This window comes from Equus caballus, chromosome 6 (genome assembly GCF_041296265.1).
Source record: "Equus caballus isolate H_3958 breed thoroughbred chromosome 6, TB-T2T, whole genome shotgun sequence".
Classification (NCBI taxonomy): Eukaryota; Metazoa; Chordata; class Mammalia; order Perissodactyla; family Equidae; genus Equus; species Equus caballus.
The window spans coordinates 55,181,778-55,203,221 of NC_091689.1; the positions used below are offsets into that span (position 1 = coordinate 55,181,778).

Below are 21,444 nucleotides of genomic sequence, written 5' to 3' on the forward strand. Positions count from 1 at the left end.
CTTTTCTCATCTACTGTTATTTTTGGTTTGAGAAATATAGATTTTCTTTAATAAGAGCCTTTATTTGTCAACAGATAAAGTGTTTATAATTATTATTTTAAATGAATCAATAAGCAAATATTTAAAACATTTCTCAGTGTTAATTTCCAAAACAGTAAATGTTGATAAATGTAACTTCATAAACAAAACTCTTCAGAGCCCACAATTGTTTTTAAGAGTGCAAAGAGGTCTTGAGATCAAAAGTTGGAGAGCCACGTCTGTAGAACATACTGTTACAGGCTGCTGCTTCTCAACATTTTATGGTTATGTGAACAGTTTTTGATTTTGTTTTTTAATTTGGTGGGGGGATATCCCTTCCCTTTTGTCTCTCCAAATCCCAAGTGATTTCTCAAGAAAATACTGAAAACTTTTCAGACAATGGAATGACTTCCAATCAAAGCTTAACTTTTAAAATAAGCAGCTCCCCCAAGTCGTGTTTCTCATGCCTGTCCCGCCTGTGCTCCCCGCCCCACCCTGATAGCTCAGTCTTGGAAGGATGAGCGGAATGCTACAGAATATAGAATGATCTCAGAGCCCTCTCTCTCTTATCTAAGGCTTTGAGGATGGAATTGGGCCAAAGTGAATCTGGATATAGGTGCTGGAGTCTAGGAAAGGAACCCACTCAGCACACGAGAGCATGGGGATGATATGGACCGGGTGCACTTAGCCGTGGAACATATATCTTTGAGGAGCTGATGTTGTAAGAATGAATGAATCTCTTTTCCTCATGTTTTCCACCAAATCTTATCTATTCTTCAAAACCCAAAAATGCTTCCTAGGTAGTAGGAAAAAATATTGATCTCCTCCATCTGCACATCACCCACAACATTTGACCTCTTAATTTTCTTCAATTTAGCACTTAAGTATATTGTCTTAGATCTTTTCCCAAATAATAATGCTCAATATGTTCAGAGTATGAACTTATCTTTCCCTCACAACCTGCACTTCTTGAGTTTATTGTACATGAGCATCCATCCAACAAAATGCATCCCCAAATGCAAAAATTTGGGCGTCATCGTTTATTCTTTCATCCCTCAAAATTCTCTGCTCATTTAATCCATTCAACAACTTCACCGTTAATGACTCTATTTTACAAATGAGATGAGTGAAACTTAGAGAGAATAAACAACTCACTCAGTGTCACTCAATTTAGTAAACAATGGAGCAGAAATTCAAATTCAGGTTATATGAATTCAGAGATCAAAATCTTACCAATACACTACACTGCTTATTTTATACACCTGATAACTTGTTCTCCTAACAGCAGCGACAGCACAGCAACAACCACAACATTAACATCCTTAACAAGGCAAACAGTGACAACAATAAAAACAACTGCCATTTATTGAGTTCTTACTATGTTTCAGTCAGTATATTAGGTACTTTCTATGTATTTCCTCATTTAATTCACATCATATCCACATGAAGTAATTATTATCTACTGTGATGTTATAGGTGAGGGAACTGAAGCTCAGAAAACTTAAGTAACTTGCTGGAGGTCACTGCTCATTATAATGGTTGGATAAAAGGCTGGAATATGAACCAAGATCTGTCTGATTCCAAATCTCTGCTTCTACCACAATGTTCCATTGCCTTATTTTAATGAAAAAGCGGATTCATGGTGGGCAAAGATCTTAGAATGGCAATATGATACACTCTTTGGAATCAGATAGATAGGAGTTTGAATCTCATTTCAAGCAGACAATCTTTATGACTTCAGGAAAGTTATTAAACCTCCACTGTGAAACAGTGTCAACAATGCCAATCTTACAGAGCTGTAGTGATTAAAGAGATTATATATCTTACTTAGCACATAACAGGTACTCAATAAACAAGGAAACCAAGGCTCAGAGACACTGTGGGAAATAGCTCACTCAGGGTCACAAAGAGAGAAAGTTCTAGGGCAGGGACTCCAATCCAGGTCCCCAGACTTTAAATCAAATATTCTTTCCACTATAGCACACTGCCTCGGTAAATAATGGGGTTTTATTAAATGACCTCCTGGTTCCACTGCAGCTCTAGATCAGATCCACCTATTTACATCTGAATCCAGTCTCAGATTAAAGAAATGTGCATTGCACAGAAGAAAGTAACTACACATATGTGATGTATCATACCTGATGCTATTATTACCACAGAATTTTAAACAGAGGAAATTAAGATATATGCTCCTTAGAACCATAAGGAACCATCAAGAGGTGTAAAATAGTCATTGCCTCAGTAATTCTACTTCTGGCAATCTAGTCTCAAAGAATGAACAAAAAAACTATATGCATGAAGCTGTTTTTTGTAGTATTTTTAAAAAGATCATGAGAAATTTAAAACAAGGGAGCATCCTACAATAGGGAATTATTAGATGATTTGGGAGGATACCTACTTCAAGGAGTATTATATATCTATTCACACTATGCTATGAAGATTATGTGGCTATAGGAAAGTCACTTGTAGAATAATGTGAAGTGAAATCCAAAGAATAGAAAATTGTTTCTATGCCACAGTGATCCCAACCATGTTCTTAAAAACAGGAAACTGAGAAGCATGTGAAAAGACACTGAAAACATCCAGGTGGCTGGAAATTCACAGCAGTGATTTTTTTTCCTTATTCTGCATATTTTATCTAATGCTATAAAATTTTATTTTAATAATTAAAAGATACAATGAACAACTGTAACACTGAATTTGATTGCAAATTTTTTATATTGACTGTGTCTCAATAATAATAGCCACCAGAGATGTGAGGAATGAACAGATGGATTAAAAATCTCCAAGAAAGATTCAGGGTCTGGATGAATTTTACTCTCTTAATTCGAGCTTCTTGACTGATAAGCCTGTAAAAATCTCAGGTCCAGACCAAATCTTGCCTCTGAGCAGCTGCAGAAGGAAACATGGTACCTCCCAGAAACTGAGCAAGAAATCCAGTTTTATCTGGGGCATTTCACTGCCATGAACACCTGGGATTCCCTGGATCGGGGCACATTATGAGTGAACTCACTGCTATAGGGCTCAAATCCTTCTCTCTTAGGATCTACTGCCTTGAAATAGAAAGAGGTTGTGGGACAGACCCATAGAGAAGGTTGGGTGATCAGGCAAAGACTACAAGGTCTTTGCTTAGCAACACTTTGACCCCAAAGGTGGTAACAGGGAGGAGGAGGATTCTGTTACTATATTCTTACCAGCTTCATGCAGGCGCCATCTCACTATATTTATCCCCTCATTCACTGCTTCTTTCAAGTTATCCAGGGACTCTTGGAAGGCCGAGTTGTTCATCATCAGGACACTGATCTCGTAGTAGCCATCGTTGCAGTTCTGACTCACCTGGGAGATGATGCCTCGATAGAAGAGCAGTGACCACAAAGCCAGGCCCAACAGTGGTGTCTTCATGACCTTGCTTACCTCAGAACCATACTCCTTGTGCTCGCTTGCTTTATGCTGGGCTTTTAGGGAGGCAGGAACTCCAGCTGGACAGCCTCTAGCTGAGTCGCTTGGTCCACTCTTCCCCACGCTCCTTTCTGGTCATGCCTCACTGGTCACGTGGACCATAGAATACAGCCTGCCTGCCAGCAATTAACAGCTACATTATGGTAGGAGATAAACCAAAGTTCACTTTGTGTGTTTGCTCACGGAAAGGTAGGAGTTATAAACATGGAGATTACCTGGGCCTCACCCAATACAAATACATCAATTTGTGACACATTACTGGAAAGAGGGAAAAGAGGAAGAGGGCAGCATAGCATATACATAAAAGGCTTTGTAAACTGGAAAATAAAGGTCAAAGGGCTTTAGAAAAGCACAGATACAATGGACTGTTAAGTGTTTATGTTATAGCTGCACATTGAAACCAAACCCTTATCTAGGAGGAGCTGTGTTTCAATCACCCAATCAGCAAGTATTTATTGAGACTTGACTATGTGTTGGGCATTGGCAAGGCACTGGACATAAAGCCAAGAATGATATAGATACAGTAATGTCCTCATGGAACATGCATTCTAGTGGGGAAGACAAACATTAAACAATAAATTATGACAACTAAACTCAACAATGAAAAGAAATGCAGAGTGCCGTGGAAGCACATGGCAGATTAACCTATTCTAGAAAGTTAAAGAAGCGTCACTGAGAAAGCGCCCTTTAAGATGAACCCAAAAGGATGAACAGGAGATAGGTGAATGGAAAGAGGGAGGGCATGTGAGGCAGGGAGACAGCTTGTGCAAAGGCCCAGAGGTGGGAAGTGGCATGGATGTTTGAGGAACTGAAAGAGATGCAGCATGGTTGGCATGGAGAGAGCTAGAAGTCAAGTGGCAATAAAAGATGTCAGAGGAGTATGCAAGGGCAGACCATGGGGTTTCCTAAGCCATTAAGGACTTGGAACTTTACTCTAACAGTCAAGAAAGGAACAGGATCAGAGAATTTTTTAAAGATCATTTAGGCTGCCATGGAAGGAATGACCTGAAGAGAGGCAGGAATGGGGACATGGAGCAAATTAGGAAGTTGTTCTGTGGTCCAAGTGAGAGGCAAAGGAGGCCTAGATGAAGGTAGTGGCAGTGGAGATGGGTTCAAGAGATATCTAAAAGGTGAAATGTACAAGACATTATATTTTATTGGATTTAGGGAATTAGAGAGGGGGGGAGTCATGGGTGACCCCTGATGTGCTCAGCTTGGAGGAAAGGAAAGCTGTTTATTAAGCTCTGGAATTCTGGTAGAGGAGCAGGTTTGAAGGAGAAGACAACAACTTCTGTTTTGGGACACACTGATTTTAAGGAGACTGTGCAGGTGTGAGAACAGTGTCCAAATAGTTTTTGGAAAAGAACCTGGATTTAGATGAGGGTTTGGAAATAGAGTAAGAGGCATAGTATGATTGATCAAATAATGTCATTTTTTACATCATTGACTTGATGGCCACTTACGGCAAAATTTATGTTTAAAGTTAAAGTGAGAGATATTAATAAAATGGAAGACTAGGAGGTCCCAGCCCTTACCCCTCCACAAAAACAACAAGTTAACAATCACCCACTGATAAAAATATCTCTGCTTTAGAGTATAATGAAGAATCTGCAACAACTCAGTGGAGCAAAAAAACTAAGATGACCACATAGAAAACCATAGGAAGAATTTTTTGTGTGTCACTCCATCCCCCATTCTAGCACAGCTCCACACCAAGAGGGATCTGCTTAACAATGACCTCCGTTTGTGGGGCAAAGGAGAGCAGGAGGACACCAGGGGCCCTCACCACTGCTACAGACACCTGCAGCTTTTGCCACCAAGGATCTCTACAGTCTTTGCCAAAGTTGAGTCTAGCTGACAGAGCTGCCTGGAGTCCATGCTGCTTTGCTTCCTTGGAGAAGGAGCTGCTGCCCTACTTCCCTTGGGGCTTGAGTCACTGCGTCTTCTGTCTCAGTGTTACTATGCCTACTCCCCAGATCCCAACACCAAGAGTAATCTACTTGGTCAAGGCTTCCCCTTTGGGGTAAAAAGAAAGCAGGAAGAGCCCAGCAGCCTTTGCCATTGAGGACTACAGCAGCTCTTGCTGCTGCCATAGACACCTGTAGTCTTGGTGCTAAGGATGCCTGTAGTCTTTGCCAATGCTGACTCAGCTGACAGAGCTGCCTGAAGTACATATCACTGTGCTCCTCCAGAGCCAAAGTCCCTGCATCCCTCCCAGCCAGCACCCTTGCATCCACTTGAGGGGAAGGTTTTCCCACTAAAGTCAATCCATAAAGTCTGGAAGAGGTGACTGCTCCTTCAAATGTGCAGACATCAATGCAAGGTATGAGGAACACGAAAAATCAAGGAAACATGACATCACTAAAGGAGCACACTAAATTTCCAGTGACTGATCCCAAAGAAAGAGAGATCTATAAACTGCCTTCAAAAATTCAAAATAATTGTTTTAAAGAAGCTCAGCAAGTTACAAGAGAACATAGACAACTCAATGACATTAGAAAAACAAGACATGAACAAAAAGAGAAGTTCGACAAACAGATAGAAATAAGAAAAAGAACCAAATAAAAATAGTGGACCTAGGAATACAATGAATAAAATGAAAAATGAAACAGAGAGCTTCAACAGCAGACTTGCTCAAACAGAGAATCTGTGAACTTGAAGATAGGTCATTTGAAATTATCCAAAGGAGAAAAAGAAAATAGGATGAAAAAGAGTGAAGCAAGCCTACAGAATTTGTAGGGTACCATCAAGGAACTGATATATGCATTATGGGAATCCCAGAAGAGAAGAGAGAGAGAGAGGAGCAGAAAGCTTATTTAGAGAAATAATGGCTGAAAACTTTCCAAATCTTGGGAAGGAAATGGACATCTAGATTCATGAAGCTCAAAAGTTTCTCAACAGGATCTACCCAAAGAAGACTACACTGAGACAAATTATAATCAAATTGTCAAAAGTCAAGGAGAAAGAGAGAATTTTGAAAGCAGTAGGAGAAAAATGATTAGTCACATGTAAGGGACCCGTATAAGACTGTCAGCAGATTTCTCACCACAAATCTTGCAGGCTAGGAGACAGTGAAATGATACAGTCAAAGCACTGGAAGAAAAAACTCTGCCAACCAAGAATACTATACTTGGAAAATTATCCTTTAAAAATAAAAGAGAGAAAAAAGTCTTTCCCAGACAAACAAAAACTAAGATAACTCATCATTAGACCTCCCTTCCACAAATGCTTAAGGGAATTCTTCAAACTGAAATGAAAACATGCTAAACAGTAATACAAAAGTATATGAAAGCATGAATCTCACCAGTAAAGATAACTATATAGACAAATACAAAATAAAGTAACACTGCAATGGTGGTGTATAAGTTACATTTAACCCTAATTACAAGTTAAAAGATAAAAATGTGTTAATGGGTACACAATATAAAAAGAAGCACTCTATGAGAACAAAAAGTGTGAGATTAGGGGAGTAAAAGTATAAAATGTTTGTATACAGTTGAAGTTAAGTTGTTATCAACTTAAAATAAATGGGTATAACTAAAAGATATTTTATGCAAGCCTTGAGCTAACCACAAAGAAAAAACTATAACAGATACAAAAAATAAATAAATAAGCCAAAAAAATCACTATAAAAAAGTCATCAAGCAGCAAAGGAAGGCAGCAAAAGAAGAAGAGAGAGACAAAGCAAGAGCAAAATACACAGAAACAATTACCAAAATGGTAATAGTAAATGTTTATATAATAGTTACTTTAAATGTAAATGGATTAAACTCACCAATCAAAGGAATAGAGTGGCTGAATGGATCAAAAAACCCCACAAGGTCTAGTGATATGTTGTCTACAAGAGATTAACTTTACATTTAAAGATACACATAAGCTGAAAGTGGAAGGATAAAAAAAGTTATTCCATGAAAATGGTAACCAAAAGAAAGCAAAGGTGGCTATGCTTATATCAAACAAATAGACTTTAAGTCAAAAATGGTCACAAGAGACAAAGAAAGACATTATATAATAATAAAAGTAGTCAACTCAACAGAAAAATATAAAAATTATAAACATATATGCACCCAACATGAGAGTACCTAAATATATAAAGCAAATACCAAAAAATCTGAAGGAAGAAATTGACAACAATGCATAATAGTAGGGGACTTCAATACTCCACTTACAATAATAGACAGAACATCCAGACAGAAAATCAATAAAGAAACACTTGATTTGAACAACACTATAGACCAAATGGACCTAACAGACGTATATAGAACTTTTCATCCAACAGCAGAAGAACACTTATTTTTCTCAAGTACAAAAAGTCCATTCTCCAGGACATATCACAAGTTATGTCACAAAACAAGCCTTAATTTTAAGGAGATCAAAATCATCCCAAATGTCTTTTCCAACCACAATGAAATAAAACTAGAAATCAGTAACAGCAAGAAAACTGAAAAATTCACAAACATGTGGAAACTAAAAAACACACTCTTGAACAACCAGGGGACCAAAGTGGACATCAAAAGAGAATTTAAAAAGTATCTTGAGACAAACAAAAATGGAAACAAAAGATACCAAAACTTATGGGATGGAGCAAAAGCAGTACCAAGAGAGTTTATAGTGATAAACATCTACATTAAAAAAGAAGAAAGATCTCAAATAAACAATGTAACTTTGTACCTCAAGAAACAAGAAAGAGAAGAAAAACTAAACCAAAATTTAGCAAATGGCAGGAAATACTAAAGATTAAAGCAGAAATAAGTCAAATAGGGGATAGAAAGACAATAGAAATAAGTCAAATAGGCAATAGAAAATACCAACAAAACTAAGAATTGGTTTTTTGAAAAGATAAACAAAATTGACAAACCCCTAGCTAGTCTAACTGAGAAAAAAAAGAGAAGACACAAATAAATAAAATCAGAAATGAAAGAGTAGACATTACAATGGATGTCTCAAAAATAGAAAGAATCATAAGAGATATTATAAAAAAAATTATACACTAAAAAACTGGATAACCTAGAAGAATTGGATAAATTTCTAGAAACAAACAATCTACCAAAACTGAATGAAGAAAAATTAGAAAGCCTGAACAGACCAATAACAAACAAAGAGATTGAATCAGTACTCAAAAACTTCAACAACAAAGCCTAGGACCAGATGTCTTCATGGGTGAATTCTATCAAACATTCAAAGAAGAATTAATACCAATTCTTCTTAAACTCTTTCAAAAAAAATAGGAAGAGGGAACACCTTCAAACTCATTTTATGAGGCCAGCCTTACCGGAATACCAAAGTCAGATAGAGAGATCAAAAAAAGAAAACTACAGGCCAATATCCCTGATAAACATAGATGCAAAAATCGTCTATAAAATACTAGCAAACTGAATTCAACAGCACTGTAAAAGGGTCATACACCATGATCAAATGGAATTTATCTCTCAGATGCACGGATAGATCAACATATTCAAATCAATGTGATATACCACATTAACAAAATGAAAGAAAAAACCCACATGATCTCAATAGATGCAGAAAAAGCATTTAACAATGTTCAACACCTAAATTCTCAACAAAACAGGTATAGAAGGAACTTTACACCATAAAGGCCATCTATGAAATCCCACAGCTAACATCATAATCAATTGGGAAAAACTGAAAGCTTTCCCTCAAAGATCTGGTACAAAGCAAAGATGCTTACTCCTGCCACTTCTCTTAAACATAGTACTGGAAATCCTAGCCAGAGCAATTAGGAAAGAAAAAGAAAAAAAATGCATCTGTAAAAGGAAAATTTCCTTGTGTTTCTTCTTCACTCTCACACTACTACCATACTTCACTTCACTTCAGACACCATATGTGTGTGTTTTCCACACATCAAGCAATTCTCTGACACCAGTAGGGTGTCCTAAAATCTAACTCAATTCTGGCACTATCTACCGGGAGATAGTGTCAGATCCTATAGGTTAAGGGCTCAGTCCTACAAGTCTGCCACCCCCAACTTCAGCTGCCAATGGTAAGTCCCAACTTGTCACCTGTACTCCTGCCCAACCGCCTGTAAATTGGGGTTCTCATAACCCCTTCCTTAGGTTTGATAATTTGCTGGAATGATTCACAGAACTCAAGGAAAAACTTATCTTTACCAATTTATTATATAATGAAGGATATAATAAAGAGTAAACATGAACAGCCAGATGAAAAGATTCATAGGAAGAGGTCTGGAAGGGTCCAGAGGGCAGAAGCTCCTGTCCCCATGGAGTCAGGTGCACCACCCTCTCAGCTTGTAGATGTGTTTACCAACACAGAAGCTCTCTTAACCCTATACTTTTGGGATTTTTATGGAGGCTTCAGCACATGGGCATTAACTCAATCTCCAATCCCACTCCCCTTCCCAGAGAATGGGGGTTGGGACAGAAAGTCCCAAGCTTCTAAGGATGGTTTGGTCTTTCTGGCGACTGGCTCCCGTCCTGAAGCTATTCTGGAGCCACAAACAGTTGTCTCATTAGGACAAAAGGCAGTCCTATCACTCAGGAAATTCCAAGGGATTTAGCTCTGTGTCAGGAACTAGGGTCAAAGAGCAAATGTTAGAACAGAACATGTTCCTAGTGCTCTTATCACTCAGGAAATTATAAGAATTTTGAGAGCTTTGTGCTAGAAACCAGGGCGCAAAGACCTGTATATATTTTTTTCTCTATTATTTCACAGCATCCAAATCAGAAAGGAAGAAGTAAAATGATCTCTGTTTGTAGATGACATGATCATATTTCTAGAAATGGCAAAGACGCAACAAAAAAACTGTTAGAACTAAAAAATGAGTTCAGTAAAGTTGCAGGATACAAAATAAACATACAAAATCAGTTGCATTTCTATACACAAACAATGAACTATCTGAAAAGAAAATTAAGAAATAATCCCATTCACAATAGCAACGAAAAGAATGAAATACTTAGGAATAAACATAACCAAAGAGGTGAAAAATTTGTACATTGAAATTATAAAACGTTAATGAAGGGTCGGCCTGGTGGCACAGCGGTTAAGTGCACACGTTCCACTTTGGTGGCCCAGGGTTCGCTGGTTTGGATCCCAGGTGCGGACATGGCACCACTTGTCAAGCCATGCTGTGGTAGGCGTCCCACATATAAAGTAGAGGAAGATGGGCACAGATGTTAGCTCAGGGCCAGTCTTCCTCAGGAAAAAAGAGGAGGATTGGCAGATGTTAGCTCAGGGCTAATCTTCCTTGAAAAAATAAAAAAAAATAAACCTTTGATGAAGGAAATTAAAGAAGATACGGATAAATGGAAAGACAGGCCATGTTCATAGATTGGAAGAATTGATCTTGTCGTAATGTCCATACTACCCAAAGTGATCTACAAGATTTAATGCAATCCCTATCAAGATCCCAATGGCATTCTTTAAAGAAATAGAAAAACAATCCTAAAATTCATATGGAACCCAAAAAGACTATGAATAGCCAAAGCAATCTTGAGAAAGAACAAAGCTGGAGGCATCACACTTTCTGAATTCAAAATATATTACAAAGCTACAATTATCAAAACAATGTGGTATTGATATCTATAAAATATATTTATAGACAAATGGAACAGAATAGATAGCCCAGAAATAAATCCATGCATTTACAGTCAATTGATCTTTGACAAGGGTGCCAAGAACATACAGTGGGACAAGCATATCTCTTCAATAAATAGTGTTGGGAAATTAGATTTCCACATGCAGAAGAACGAATTTGGACCCTTATCTCACACTATATTTAAAAAACCCCAACAACTCAAAATTGATCAAAGACTTAAATGTAAGACCCCAAATTGTAAAACTACTAGAAGAAAACAAAGGGAAAAAACTCCTTGACATTGCTGTGGACAATGAATTTTTGGATGTGACGCCAAAAGCACAAGCCATAAAAGCAAAAATAGACAAGTGAGATTGCATCATGCTAGAAAGCTTCTGCGTAGGTAAGGAAACAGCAGAGTGAAAAGGCAACCTACAGAATGGGAGAAAATATTTGCAAACCATATTATCTGATAAAGCGTTACTATCCAAAATATAAGGAACTCTATAACTCAATAGCAAAAATAAGAATAATAATAATAACGATTAAAACATGGGCAAAGGACCTGAACATACATTTCTCAAAAGAAAACATAAAAATGGCCAAGAGGTATATGAAAAGGTGCTCAACATCACTAATATCAGTGAAATGAAAAGCAAAATTAATGTGTGATATTACTTCGCATCTGTTAGAATGGGTATAATTAAAAATTCAAAACATAACAATTGTTGGCAAGGATGTAAAGAAAAGCAAATCCTTGCACACTGTTGGTAGGGATGGAAATTGGTACAGCCATTATAAAAAACAGTATAGAGGCTTCTCAAAAATTAAAAATAGAAATACTTTATGATCCAGCAATCCTACTTTTGGGTATACAGTCATGCGTTGCTTAATGACAGGGATGTATTCTGAAAAATGTGTTCGGTGATTTTGTCCTTGTATAAACATCATAGAGTATACTTACACAAACCCAAATGGTATAACCTACGACATACCTAGGCTTATGGGACTGCTGTTGTATATGTGGCCTGTCACTGACCAAAACATTGTTATGTGGTGCATACATACTGTATACCCAAAGGAAATGAAATCAGTATCTGGAAGAGATATCTGCACTCCCATGTTCATTGCAGCATTAATGACAATAGCTAAGATACAGAAACAACCTAAATGTTCATCGATGAGTGAATTGATAAAGAAAATGTGGCGCATATATATATATATATATATATATATGTATGTATGTATGTATAGTGGAATGTTATTCAGCCACGAGAAAGAAGGAAATCTTGCCATTTGCAACAACATGGATGAACTTAGAGGAGACATTATGCTGAAAGAAATAAGCCAGACACAGAAACACAAATATATGACCTCACTTATATGTGGACTCTAAAATAGTCAACCTCATAAAAGCAGAGAGTAGAATGGTTTGACAGCGGCTGAGGGGAGAGGGAAATGAGCTGTTGGTTAGGGAATACAAAGTTCCTGTTATGCAAGATGGATAAGTTCTGGAGATCTAACGTATACTAATATGACTATTGTTAACAATATTGTTTTGTATACTTGAAATGTGCTAAGAGGGTAAATCATGGGTGTTCTCACCACAAAATAAAAAGAAGGAAAATGATAATTATGTGAGGTGATAGATATGTTAATTAGCTTGATTCACCATGTAGACGTATATCAAAACATCAGGTTTTAAACCTTAAATACATACAATATTTATTTGTCAATTATACCTCGATAAAGCTGGGGGTAAAATCTTAAAATTTTGAAAAAGAAGTGTTAACTAGCACTAAACGTTTTCCTAGAAGTAATTTTATTTACTGTTTAAAACTCACCAAATATAATATGTGAATTGCTGATAAATTCAATCAAAGTGGTGGTGACTCTCCAAAAAAAATTTATTAACTCTGAGCTGTAGCACTTTTCAGGTAACTTGAGTGGTCCTTTACTGACCTTCTATGTGACAACTGATGACACCTTAGTACTGGGAGTTGACTCCTCCCTTGCAGGGCCTACAAGGAGGATGAACGTTCTCAGGACATGACTTGTAGAGATCGTGTGAGTGCTTATGGGAAGTCTGCCTCCAGACCTCCTGGAACAGAACAGGAGTTACCTGGTATTAACACTCTGGTTCCCTTGGCTTAGCCTCCCTGATTCTACTAGTCATCACAGGTAAAAGAAGAAATGCGTTTTGGGTACTCAATGAACCAAACATCAATGGAAGGGATTAGTAGAACTGAATGGTACAGTACTGTGATTATCATCATTTTATAGTAGGCCAGGACCTGAAGAATAGGCTGGTTCTAGAAATCTACTCAGTTACTGAAAACAACCAGAAGTTATGCCTCTCTTACCAGAGGCAGAGGGAAGAGAGAGAGTGATAACCAGAAGGGGAAGTAGGGTTATGGGAGGATTTTTAAGGGTAAAATTTAGTTATTTAAATGTTGATAAGAAGGAGCTAATGGAGAGGAAGAGGTGGCAAATGTGGGAGAGGAGACATAATTAAGTGAGGATGGCTCCAAGAAAATGGGTGGCAACGGGATTCCAAGCACAGTGGAAGGGAACAACTCTTATAAAAGGAAGAAAGTGTTGTAGGATGGTTGTAGATACATGTACATTTCTAGACTTTTGGTCTAGAAGATGAGGTAGTTTGTGTATGATTGTTTAAATTTATTTTCTGAATAAGGAACTGAGTCATCTGCTGAGAATGAAAGAAGAGCTGGGGGTCAGAGGTTTGAGGAGGGGGAGGGACGTGACAAGTTACTGTGATGAGTGAGAGAAGGGACTGGTAAGAGACACATCATAAGGTTGTTTGCAGGATGAGTGGTGAGATCAGTAGATTAGTGACTGAATTTACTGTGGCCCTGCTCATTCCAGTTTTATGATTTTCTCCAGCAATGTTCAGCTGCTCAAGAGCAAGTACAGGAAAGTGAATGATTGGGCTTTTTCAGGTATGGAGTTTTTCCAGGAGGGTACAATGAAAGGACAAATGGGTAAAAAAAGAAAAAAAGGGAAGAGTCAAAAGAGTGGAGAGATGGACTACAGAATCTAAGCTGAACAAGAATGGAAGTAAATACAGGAGGGGAGTGGGAGAAAGGCATAAAGAAGGCCTGAAGGAATGGAAGTCCCAGTCAGGTAGACAAGGTCGACATACAGGTGAATAGAGGACAACTGAGACAGACAAGCATTGGAAGGGTAGTGTTTGAATAAGAGGGTGGATTTTCTGCATTTCTGATTTGAGCAGTTCAGGGTGGCTGAGAGAGGGGGAAGGAATATGTCTGTGAACCAAGGAGCTCAAGGAGCTCGGAGTCCAATCTGCTGGGCAGGTCACCTATTGGATATTAAAATCAACCAGATTGATAGCAGGCCCTTGCTGGAGAGGGAGATTCATTCACGTAACAATAAATGAGGGAGAATAACCAGGACTTGAGCAATTGACAGTGGTTGACGAAAAGGAATAGAGAGTGTCATGGCTAGATGGTATATATCTCAAAGGAACAGAAATTTTTTGTTTGTTTTTTTTGAGGAAGATTAGCCCTGAGCTAACATCTGCTGCCTATCCTCCTCTTTTTGCTGAGGAAGACTGGCTCTGAGCTAACATCTGTGCCCATCTTCCTCTACTTTGTATGTGTGATGCCGCCTGGGCATGGCTTGCGAAGCAGTGCCATGTCCGCACCCGGAATCTGAACCGGCGAGCCCTGAGCCGCCAAAGCAGAACGTGCGCATTTAACCGCTGTGCCACTGGGCCAGCCCCCAGAAGTTGTTTTTAAAAAAAATAAATTTAAATGATGAAGTAGATCATGCATATAAAGATGTATCTGCAATGAATGGATAGAAATTAAAAGAATAAGAAAATGAACACTCAAGTACCTACATTATAGCCTAAGATATAAAATATTACTAGGGCCTTTGCACCTCTGTGCACCCCATCCCTAAGACATCATCCCTCCTACTCCAAACATAGCCGGGAGGTGTATGGAACAGTCTAAGAAGAGATAGAGGATATGGAGGCATTTGCAGATCATGGCATAGCAGTATGGAGATGAGAAAATGCTGAACAAGGGCCCATGTTCCAGATAATGGTCGATGTGGAATAGGGTGGGTACAATTCTGCTGTTTCCTGGAGGGAGGCCGTCACAGGATTCAGCTCTGATCCAGAAGGAAGGTTCTGGGGTTGTTTTATGGGGTAGGGTAGGTGGTGGTGAGTGACCGATAGTGGTCAGGAGTGGGTGTTCCCTGGAGACTTTTAGTGGATGTCAGGAAGAATGGAACATCAGGCTGTAGAGAGGCACATGGCCATTGCAAGGGTGGTTAACCGTGCTAGAGGTAATGATTTTGTATGTCGCATATTTGGTCCAAGCTGGGACTCACACTTGGTTTTCTAACTTAACTTGTTGCCGTTCCCACTTTCTCCAGTAGGAAGAAAGAGTAGACTGTTTTTGTTTTTTAAAAATTTAGTCTGGAAATTGCAAATATGAAGGAAGGCCATGTCAGGGTGGGGATGAGGTAGATAACTGCCAGGTGCTTTTAATTCATATTTGAAGACAGGAGGTAGACGCAGTTCTGGGAATCCTCTGATTATGGCATATAACCAGGAAAAGATTTTCAGATGTGAGGGACCAAGAAAACAGTCCTTCCCAGACACATTTATGTGTCTTCTTTATGTTGTAAAACTCCTAGCATGTAGATCATAATGAAAAGGAGGAGAGTTCTGCTGGGAGAGTTTCAAGGGTCAGAAGCAAATAATGAAACATCTGAGTTGGCAGATTTATGAGACACACTCTTCAATAGAACATGAAACCTCTAAAGATAGGAGAAAAGAAGGGAAATTACTCCGCGTGGGAAGGGGCAGCTGAACAAGGCATCTGCATGTGCCACTCGGTTTCTGGCAACACTTTGGGTCTCTTTTGTATGCTTCCTACTAAGAGCCCTTTCTCACTTCAGGCCTGGAGGCACACACCTCGGCTCCACACTCTCAGTCGTCCTCACCTTCTTTAGTCTCGTGATCTCAGTGGAGATGCAAAAATGAGTTTTCCGAAAAGAACTTTACCAACTAATGGAACTAAAACATGAAAGTGTTTTTTACTAAGCACAAAGATAGAGACCCCGATCCGAATTTATGGAGGAAAAATGGCTACAGTAAAGTATTTCTCACCAGATTAACTGAAATACACACTGAATGCCTGCGGCCAGTGGACACATGTACTTCCACTCCCTCCAGTTGTCATTTGTTTACCAATGGTCCTTTGTGTTTGTGCCCAAATTTATTTATTAAATTATATCCTTAATTGTGTGTTATGTCATCTGATAAAATACATATAAAAACCACTGGAAATCTTAAACAAAGGCAAATTACTAAGAAAATCGCTGTGGCAAGACTGCTATGAAACACTGGGGAAAACACAAAAAAATTCTTTTTAAATTCTGCCCTTAGAGAGCTTGTCAATTGCCTTAAAATATCAAACACTAAAAATAGTACAAGATGCGCTAGGGCCGTGGTTTACTCAGGAAAGCTGATTCACAGCTCCAGTCAGGGGACTCGTGCTCAAAGAAAATTCCTTGACCTGACATCAAACAATTGGGGAATAATGAACGTGAGCATGTTTTGAGATAAAATAAATATTGTAAGGTATAAATACATAATTTTCAATGATTCCTGCTTTAGCTGATTTGTTTCTCCTGTGAAGGAAATACTGGTCCTATTCACCTAGGGTAACATAATGCCAGGTGCAGTCAGGTAACTAAAAGGCTACATGGTTTTGCTGAGCACTCAGATGGGTTTGGATATGCAAACCTTCTGAGTCAGGCGTAGAGAAATGCAAATTGCTTTATATAATAAAATGAGGAAAATTTGAAGTTCCCAGGACCAATCCAGGAAGAAAGGAGTGAGGAGGAGAGACGGAAGGAGGAACCAATAAGATGGCAAGAGGCTGGGAGCTACACAGAAAGAAATGGCCAGTGAGAAAGGCCTAGTGGGATGGAGGCCAAAGACTTTTAAGAACACGGATGCATAAAAGAAACATGAGGTTGCTTGTATTTTCCTGAGGAAGCGATACCTTACTTCATCCATACGACAGATATTTATTGAGCACCCTCTAATTGTTCTCAGCATTCGAGTTATAGCATGAATGAATAAATTTCTGCCTTCATGATAATTGTATTCTAGTGGGCATTTAAAACTGGTAAAACTGGTTAACCCTTCCCAAACCTTCCGTCAAGTCTATGCCATATACAACTTGCCTGATTTGTGGGAATTATGGAAAAGTGCTCAGATCTGTGTCTAGGTTGTTGGGGTAAGCACAGGAATGGTGTGGCTAAATAATTCGCAGCAGCAGAAGTCTGAAATCAAAGATGAACACGGTAGCTCAAGACATCAGGGTTTGATGAAATATTAGAGAGAGCTTTGGGACCTTCTACAAGTATACAATGAGATTCAAAGTAATCTTATCTAGATCACAAGCTAGGGTGACCCCACTGACCCCCCAAATCACTACTGCAGACCACGGCTGTAAATAAATCTAGCACCAGTGCTGGGGGCTTCAGGCTGACAAGCTTGTTTCTTTTCCTTACGATGCCTGTTTCCTGGAGTCTTCCCCACCCCTACTCTAAAAGAAACTCTAGTTAATCCCTGAGCAATGTCTTCCTCTCCCTCCTTCGTGAGCCCACTTTGTACAGTATTCCTATGTGCTCGGGAAGAGCTGGCGTAGGTGACTGTTACATACTTGCCAGGGGTGGATGGAATTCTGTTAAATTTCCTAGTGACTCTTGGAGCAGCTCCTCTGGCCAGGTGGCTGTGTTGATATACTACAGGCAGTGTGTGTTGGAGACAGTAGTCATGTGTCTCAGCTGTAATAAAGTTCTCTGTGGTCTGGAAATAGCTTTATTTGTTTTCTCTGACCTCAAACGCAGCAGAAGAAAACAGGCACAGTCCATTCCCTTGGCTGCCAAAGAGTGGTTAGTTGGGCTGATATTTCAGTCTTGACAAACCCTTTATCTTCCTGTAGAGAAGCCAGATATTACTCTTGTTTGTTTTTTTTTCCCCCTTGGAGAGGCTGAAAGATGACTTCCCCATAGGTATATAAATTAAAATGATGGCTTGGGAAGAAAGGAAAGAAGACAGTGATCAGCTCCCTGCAGTGTAAACTCCTCAGAGTCATGGTCAGTGTTGTTTATCGATGCACCCTGCGAAGTTGGTTGGAAAGGGAGGGCAAGCATTTAAAGAACAGAATGATATACCTTGTGATAAAGAGGCCCTTGTCTGAGTTCTAGGATACAGTTTGATATTCTTAAACAAAAAACAAAAAGCCAGAAAACTTGGAGCTGGATTTGAATCCTGTTTCAGCTGTTTGCTGAGCATATGAACTTGGGCAGGTTAACTACCTAAAGTTGTTGATTTTCAGTTTTCTCATTTCTACAATAAATTTAATTTCTCTTCTAGCCAATAAGCCTGAGCGGCAACCCTTGTTGGAGTTTGGATGTGGGTAGGTGTGCCAGACGATTGGTGGGATTTGACCAGACGGCATCCACTTACCTGGGGTTGAAGAGCCACATTGAAGGTATTTGTTCCCAGGGAAACAGCCGAGTATTGAACTGTAAAGCTTCATTGCCATATTAATCAAATGTCTCCACTCTGGCCCATACACTCATGTCTTAGTTCAAGGGAGAAAAAGACCTGGAATGAACTACTGGAAGAACAACCTGATAAAGCACTCAGTAGGATGTTACGTCATGGACATCATTGCGTAGGGGGCCTCTAACAGGGTCCATCACAGAAAGGTGAGGGATGTTGTTCCCTACTTGGTCAAAGATTGACACCCTGCTCTGGCACTTTAAAGGTCCTCCATGGTGGTGTCAGGGCCTGCTGGAGCTGTGGCAGCACCCAGTAGGGGACTTCAGTATATTAGCAAATTGCACCTGCCATGGGACAGAACCCGTTGGAGATCCTCATGCTCAGTGGGTCCCTAGTAGTACCCAGGATAAATAGGCTTATTGGGCAATATTCAAGACACACCTAGAAACATCTAGAACTACTCACAGGAGCAACAACAAATGAAAATTAAGTTATGATCATTGCTGTGAACTTCAAAAATTCCAGTGTGGGGAAGTTTGTGTTAATTAAGTTAGAAAGTAGTAAGTTCCTGTCACATAGTAGGTGCTCAAAAACTGTTAGTTATTGTTATTCCTTGATGCCATTCTCTAAATAGCAGAATTGATTACTCCTTCCTTTGTGCCAGTTTCGTGCACAGTCAGTATGTATTCTCTAACTGTAACTGAAATTTTATTTAATTGAAATTAATTGAAAAATTTAAGTACATGCCAACTTTATACTAGAAAAGAATGATAGTGGGAAGAAATTTCAGTTGTAGTCAAGAAATGGTGATATGGCTAGATGTGATTAAAAAATTATCCTTAAAACAAATATTTGGAATCTACCACAGGAACAAAAGTTTAAACTACATTTATTTAGATACAGTTCTTTATTGTGTGAAGTATATTTATAGTGAACCAGAAGGATGTATTTGAAAGAAAGAATAGAAGTTCTGAAATGTAGATATTCCTTTTTGTATTATGTATGAGATTAGGAAAACTTAATTTGCTGAATGCTTAAAACTTGGCAAAATTATTTGAAAGATGAACAGATTCCTGATGGAATAAGATTAGATTTAAAGTGATAAGAAGATCAAGGGAGAGAAAAGTCCTCTTAATCCCTCAAGACTGCAAAAATCGGTTGCCCAAAAAAACGTTATATCAAATGTATTAAACGGAACAACATTCCACACATATCATTTTCCTTTTAAAAATTGAAAAGAGTTTTATAGTTTTGCTATTGGAATAACATATTGATTTTGACTTTGCAGTTATCTTTCTGTATTTTGGAGCCAAGACTTTTTTCTTTCAGGTCTCAAACGTCTTTTTAGGGTTTTAAACTCTCAGAGATCTAGATAGTGATGGAATGACCTTGATAAGTAAAGATGTAAAATAGACAGTGAGAAAGAAGCCAGGCCCATTTATAGCTGGCACCTACAACATCCCTGTGAAATAAAAAGTGAGAGTATTTAAATTAAGTCGTTTTCCAGAGAAGCGGAAGCTAAGAGTCAACAAAACAAAGTACAAAGCTGTAAATTTGTCAGGAAAGAAAATATAATTATGCTAAAGATGTGAATGTGGAAGCTAGTGAGAATTCTTAGCAAAACTTTATAGAGAGAAAGCTTTAAGGGTAGATTGAAGCGTAAACACGAGATTAGCAGGAAGGATAATGATGCAGGAAGTTTGGATCTTATCATGAGAAAATAGAGGGAGTTGGATCAAGAAGTTTCTGGTGTCAATCTTCATGTGTATTATCTATTGCTGTATAATTGCCACTCAGGGCGTGTGGTGCTGCTGATGGAGACTCGAATTTAACTTTAAAAAAGGAGGAAGAGCTGACAGCAGCTGAGAGACAAGTTTCAAAATCGCCCTGTTCCAGTTGAAGGGTTCCTGAAATAATATACTCAGACAAAGAGAGAAAAATTCCTAAATGGAACACTTAAAGAGCCTGGTGAAGAAGATTGCTGAGAGGGTGGAGAGGGCTGAGACCTAGCATGGAAGCTCAGGAAAGATGGATAGAGGAAAAGGATGATAACGTGGAGGTCTGAGCCGAGGATAGAGGGCTCGACTTCATCAAACCAGCTATGCCTCCTGCGCTGCTCAGTGCTCACATAACCACATTTACAGGCATCAATGTCTGTATGTGAGGCAGGCAACAAACAAAGAAGATATTTATAGTTAAAATGAAAATTACTGGGTTTGAAGATAAGAGCCTGGAAAAATCATAAAAGTGTCACTAAAACGGAAGTGGGAGAAAGCTCAAATGCCATAAGAATTAACATCTGCCATTTGTTGAGCACCTTCTGGACACTCGGCCCTCTAACAGTTCTCTTCATAGCCACTATTTCGTTTTCTCTCCCCAATTGTACTTTGGAGAGTTTTATTATCTCCATTTCACAGCGGAAGGAAACTCTTTGAGTCCAAGATCACATGGGGGGTAAGTGGTGGAGCCAGAATTTGGATCGGTTTTGCTGATCCAGAAGCAAATCTCTTTCTATTCTGAGTCTATTAACACAGACCGGGGGCTGGGAGCTGGTGAGGTGGGCACAGGGTGAGTCATCTGGAGGGCAAGAAATTAGACCAACTTAGATAACAAAAATAGCTTATGGAAAGAGAATGAGGAAATTTGGAGGGAAATAAGAAAATGTGACATATAAAGGTATAAAAGAACTGTACAAGGATAAAAGACATAAGAGAGCAAAACAGGTGAAGAGAAAACAGCAAAAACTTGAGAGTGCTTAATTTATAAGTATATAATTCTGCACCACACAACCCATCTTGTTTAGCTAGCTTTTATGAAAAAGAAATTATAAAAATGG

General features: G+C 38.8%; 1 protein-coding gene across 4 annotated transcripts in view; it reads right to left on the reverse strand.

Moving 5' to 3' along the window:
• Window positions 1-21,444, reverse strand: part of GUCY2C (guanylate cyclase 2C) — a 156,974-nt gene that overhangs the window by 71,300 nt on the left and 64,230 nt on the right. Inside the window, exon 2 of one of the 4 annotated variants that reach the window (XM_070269970.1) lies at window positions 3,433-3,593. The exons of 2 other annotated variants lie outside the window; for them this stretch is intronic. Coding sequence is in view for 1 of the 2 variants with exons in the window: in XM_001501698.5 (XP_001501748.1) it covers window positions 3,213-3,420 (208 nt within the window). In the remaining variant the exon portion in view is untranslated. Of the gene's footprint in view, window positions 1-3,212; window positions 3,594-21,444 lie in introns of all 4 variants that reach the window. One more of the 4 variants, XM_001501698.5, reaches the window with a different exon arrangement.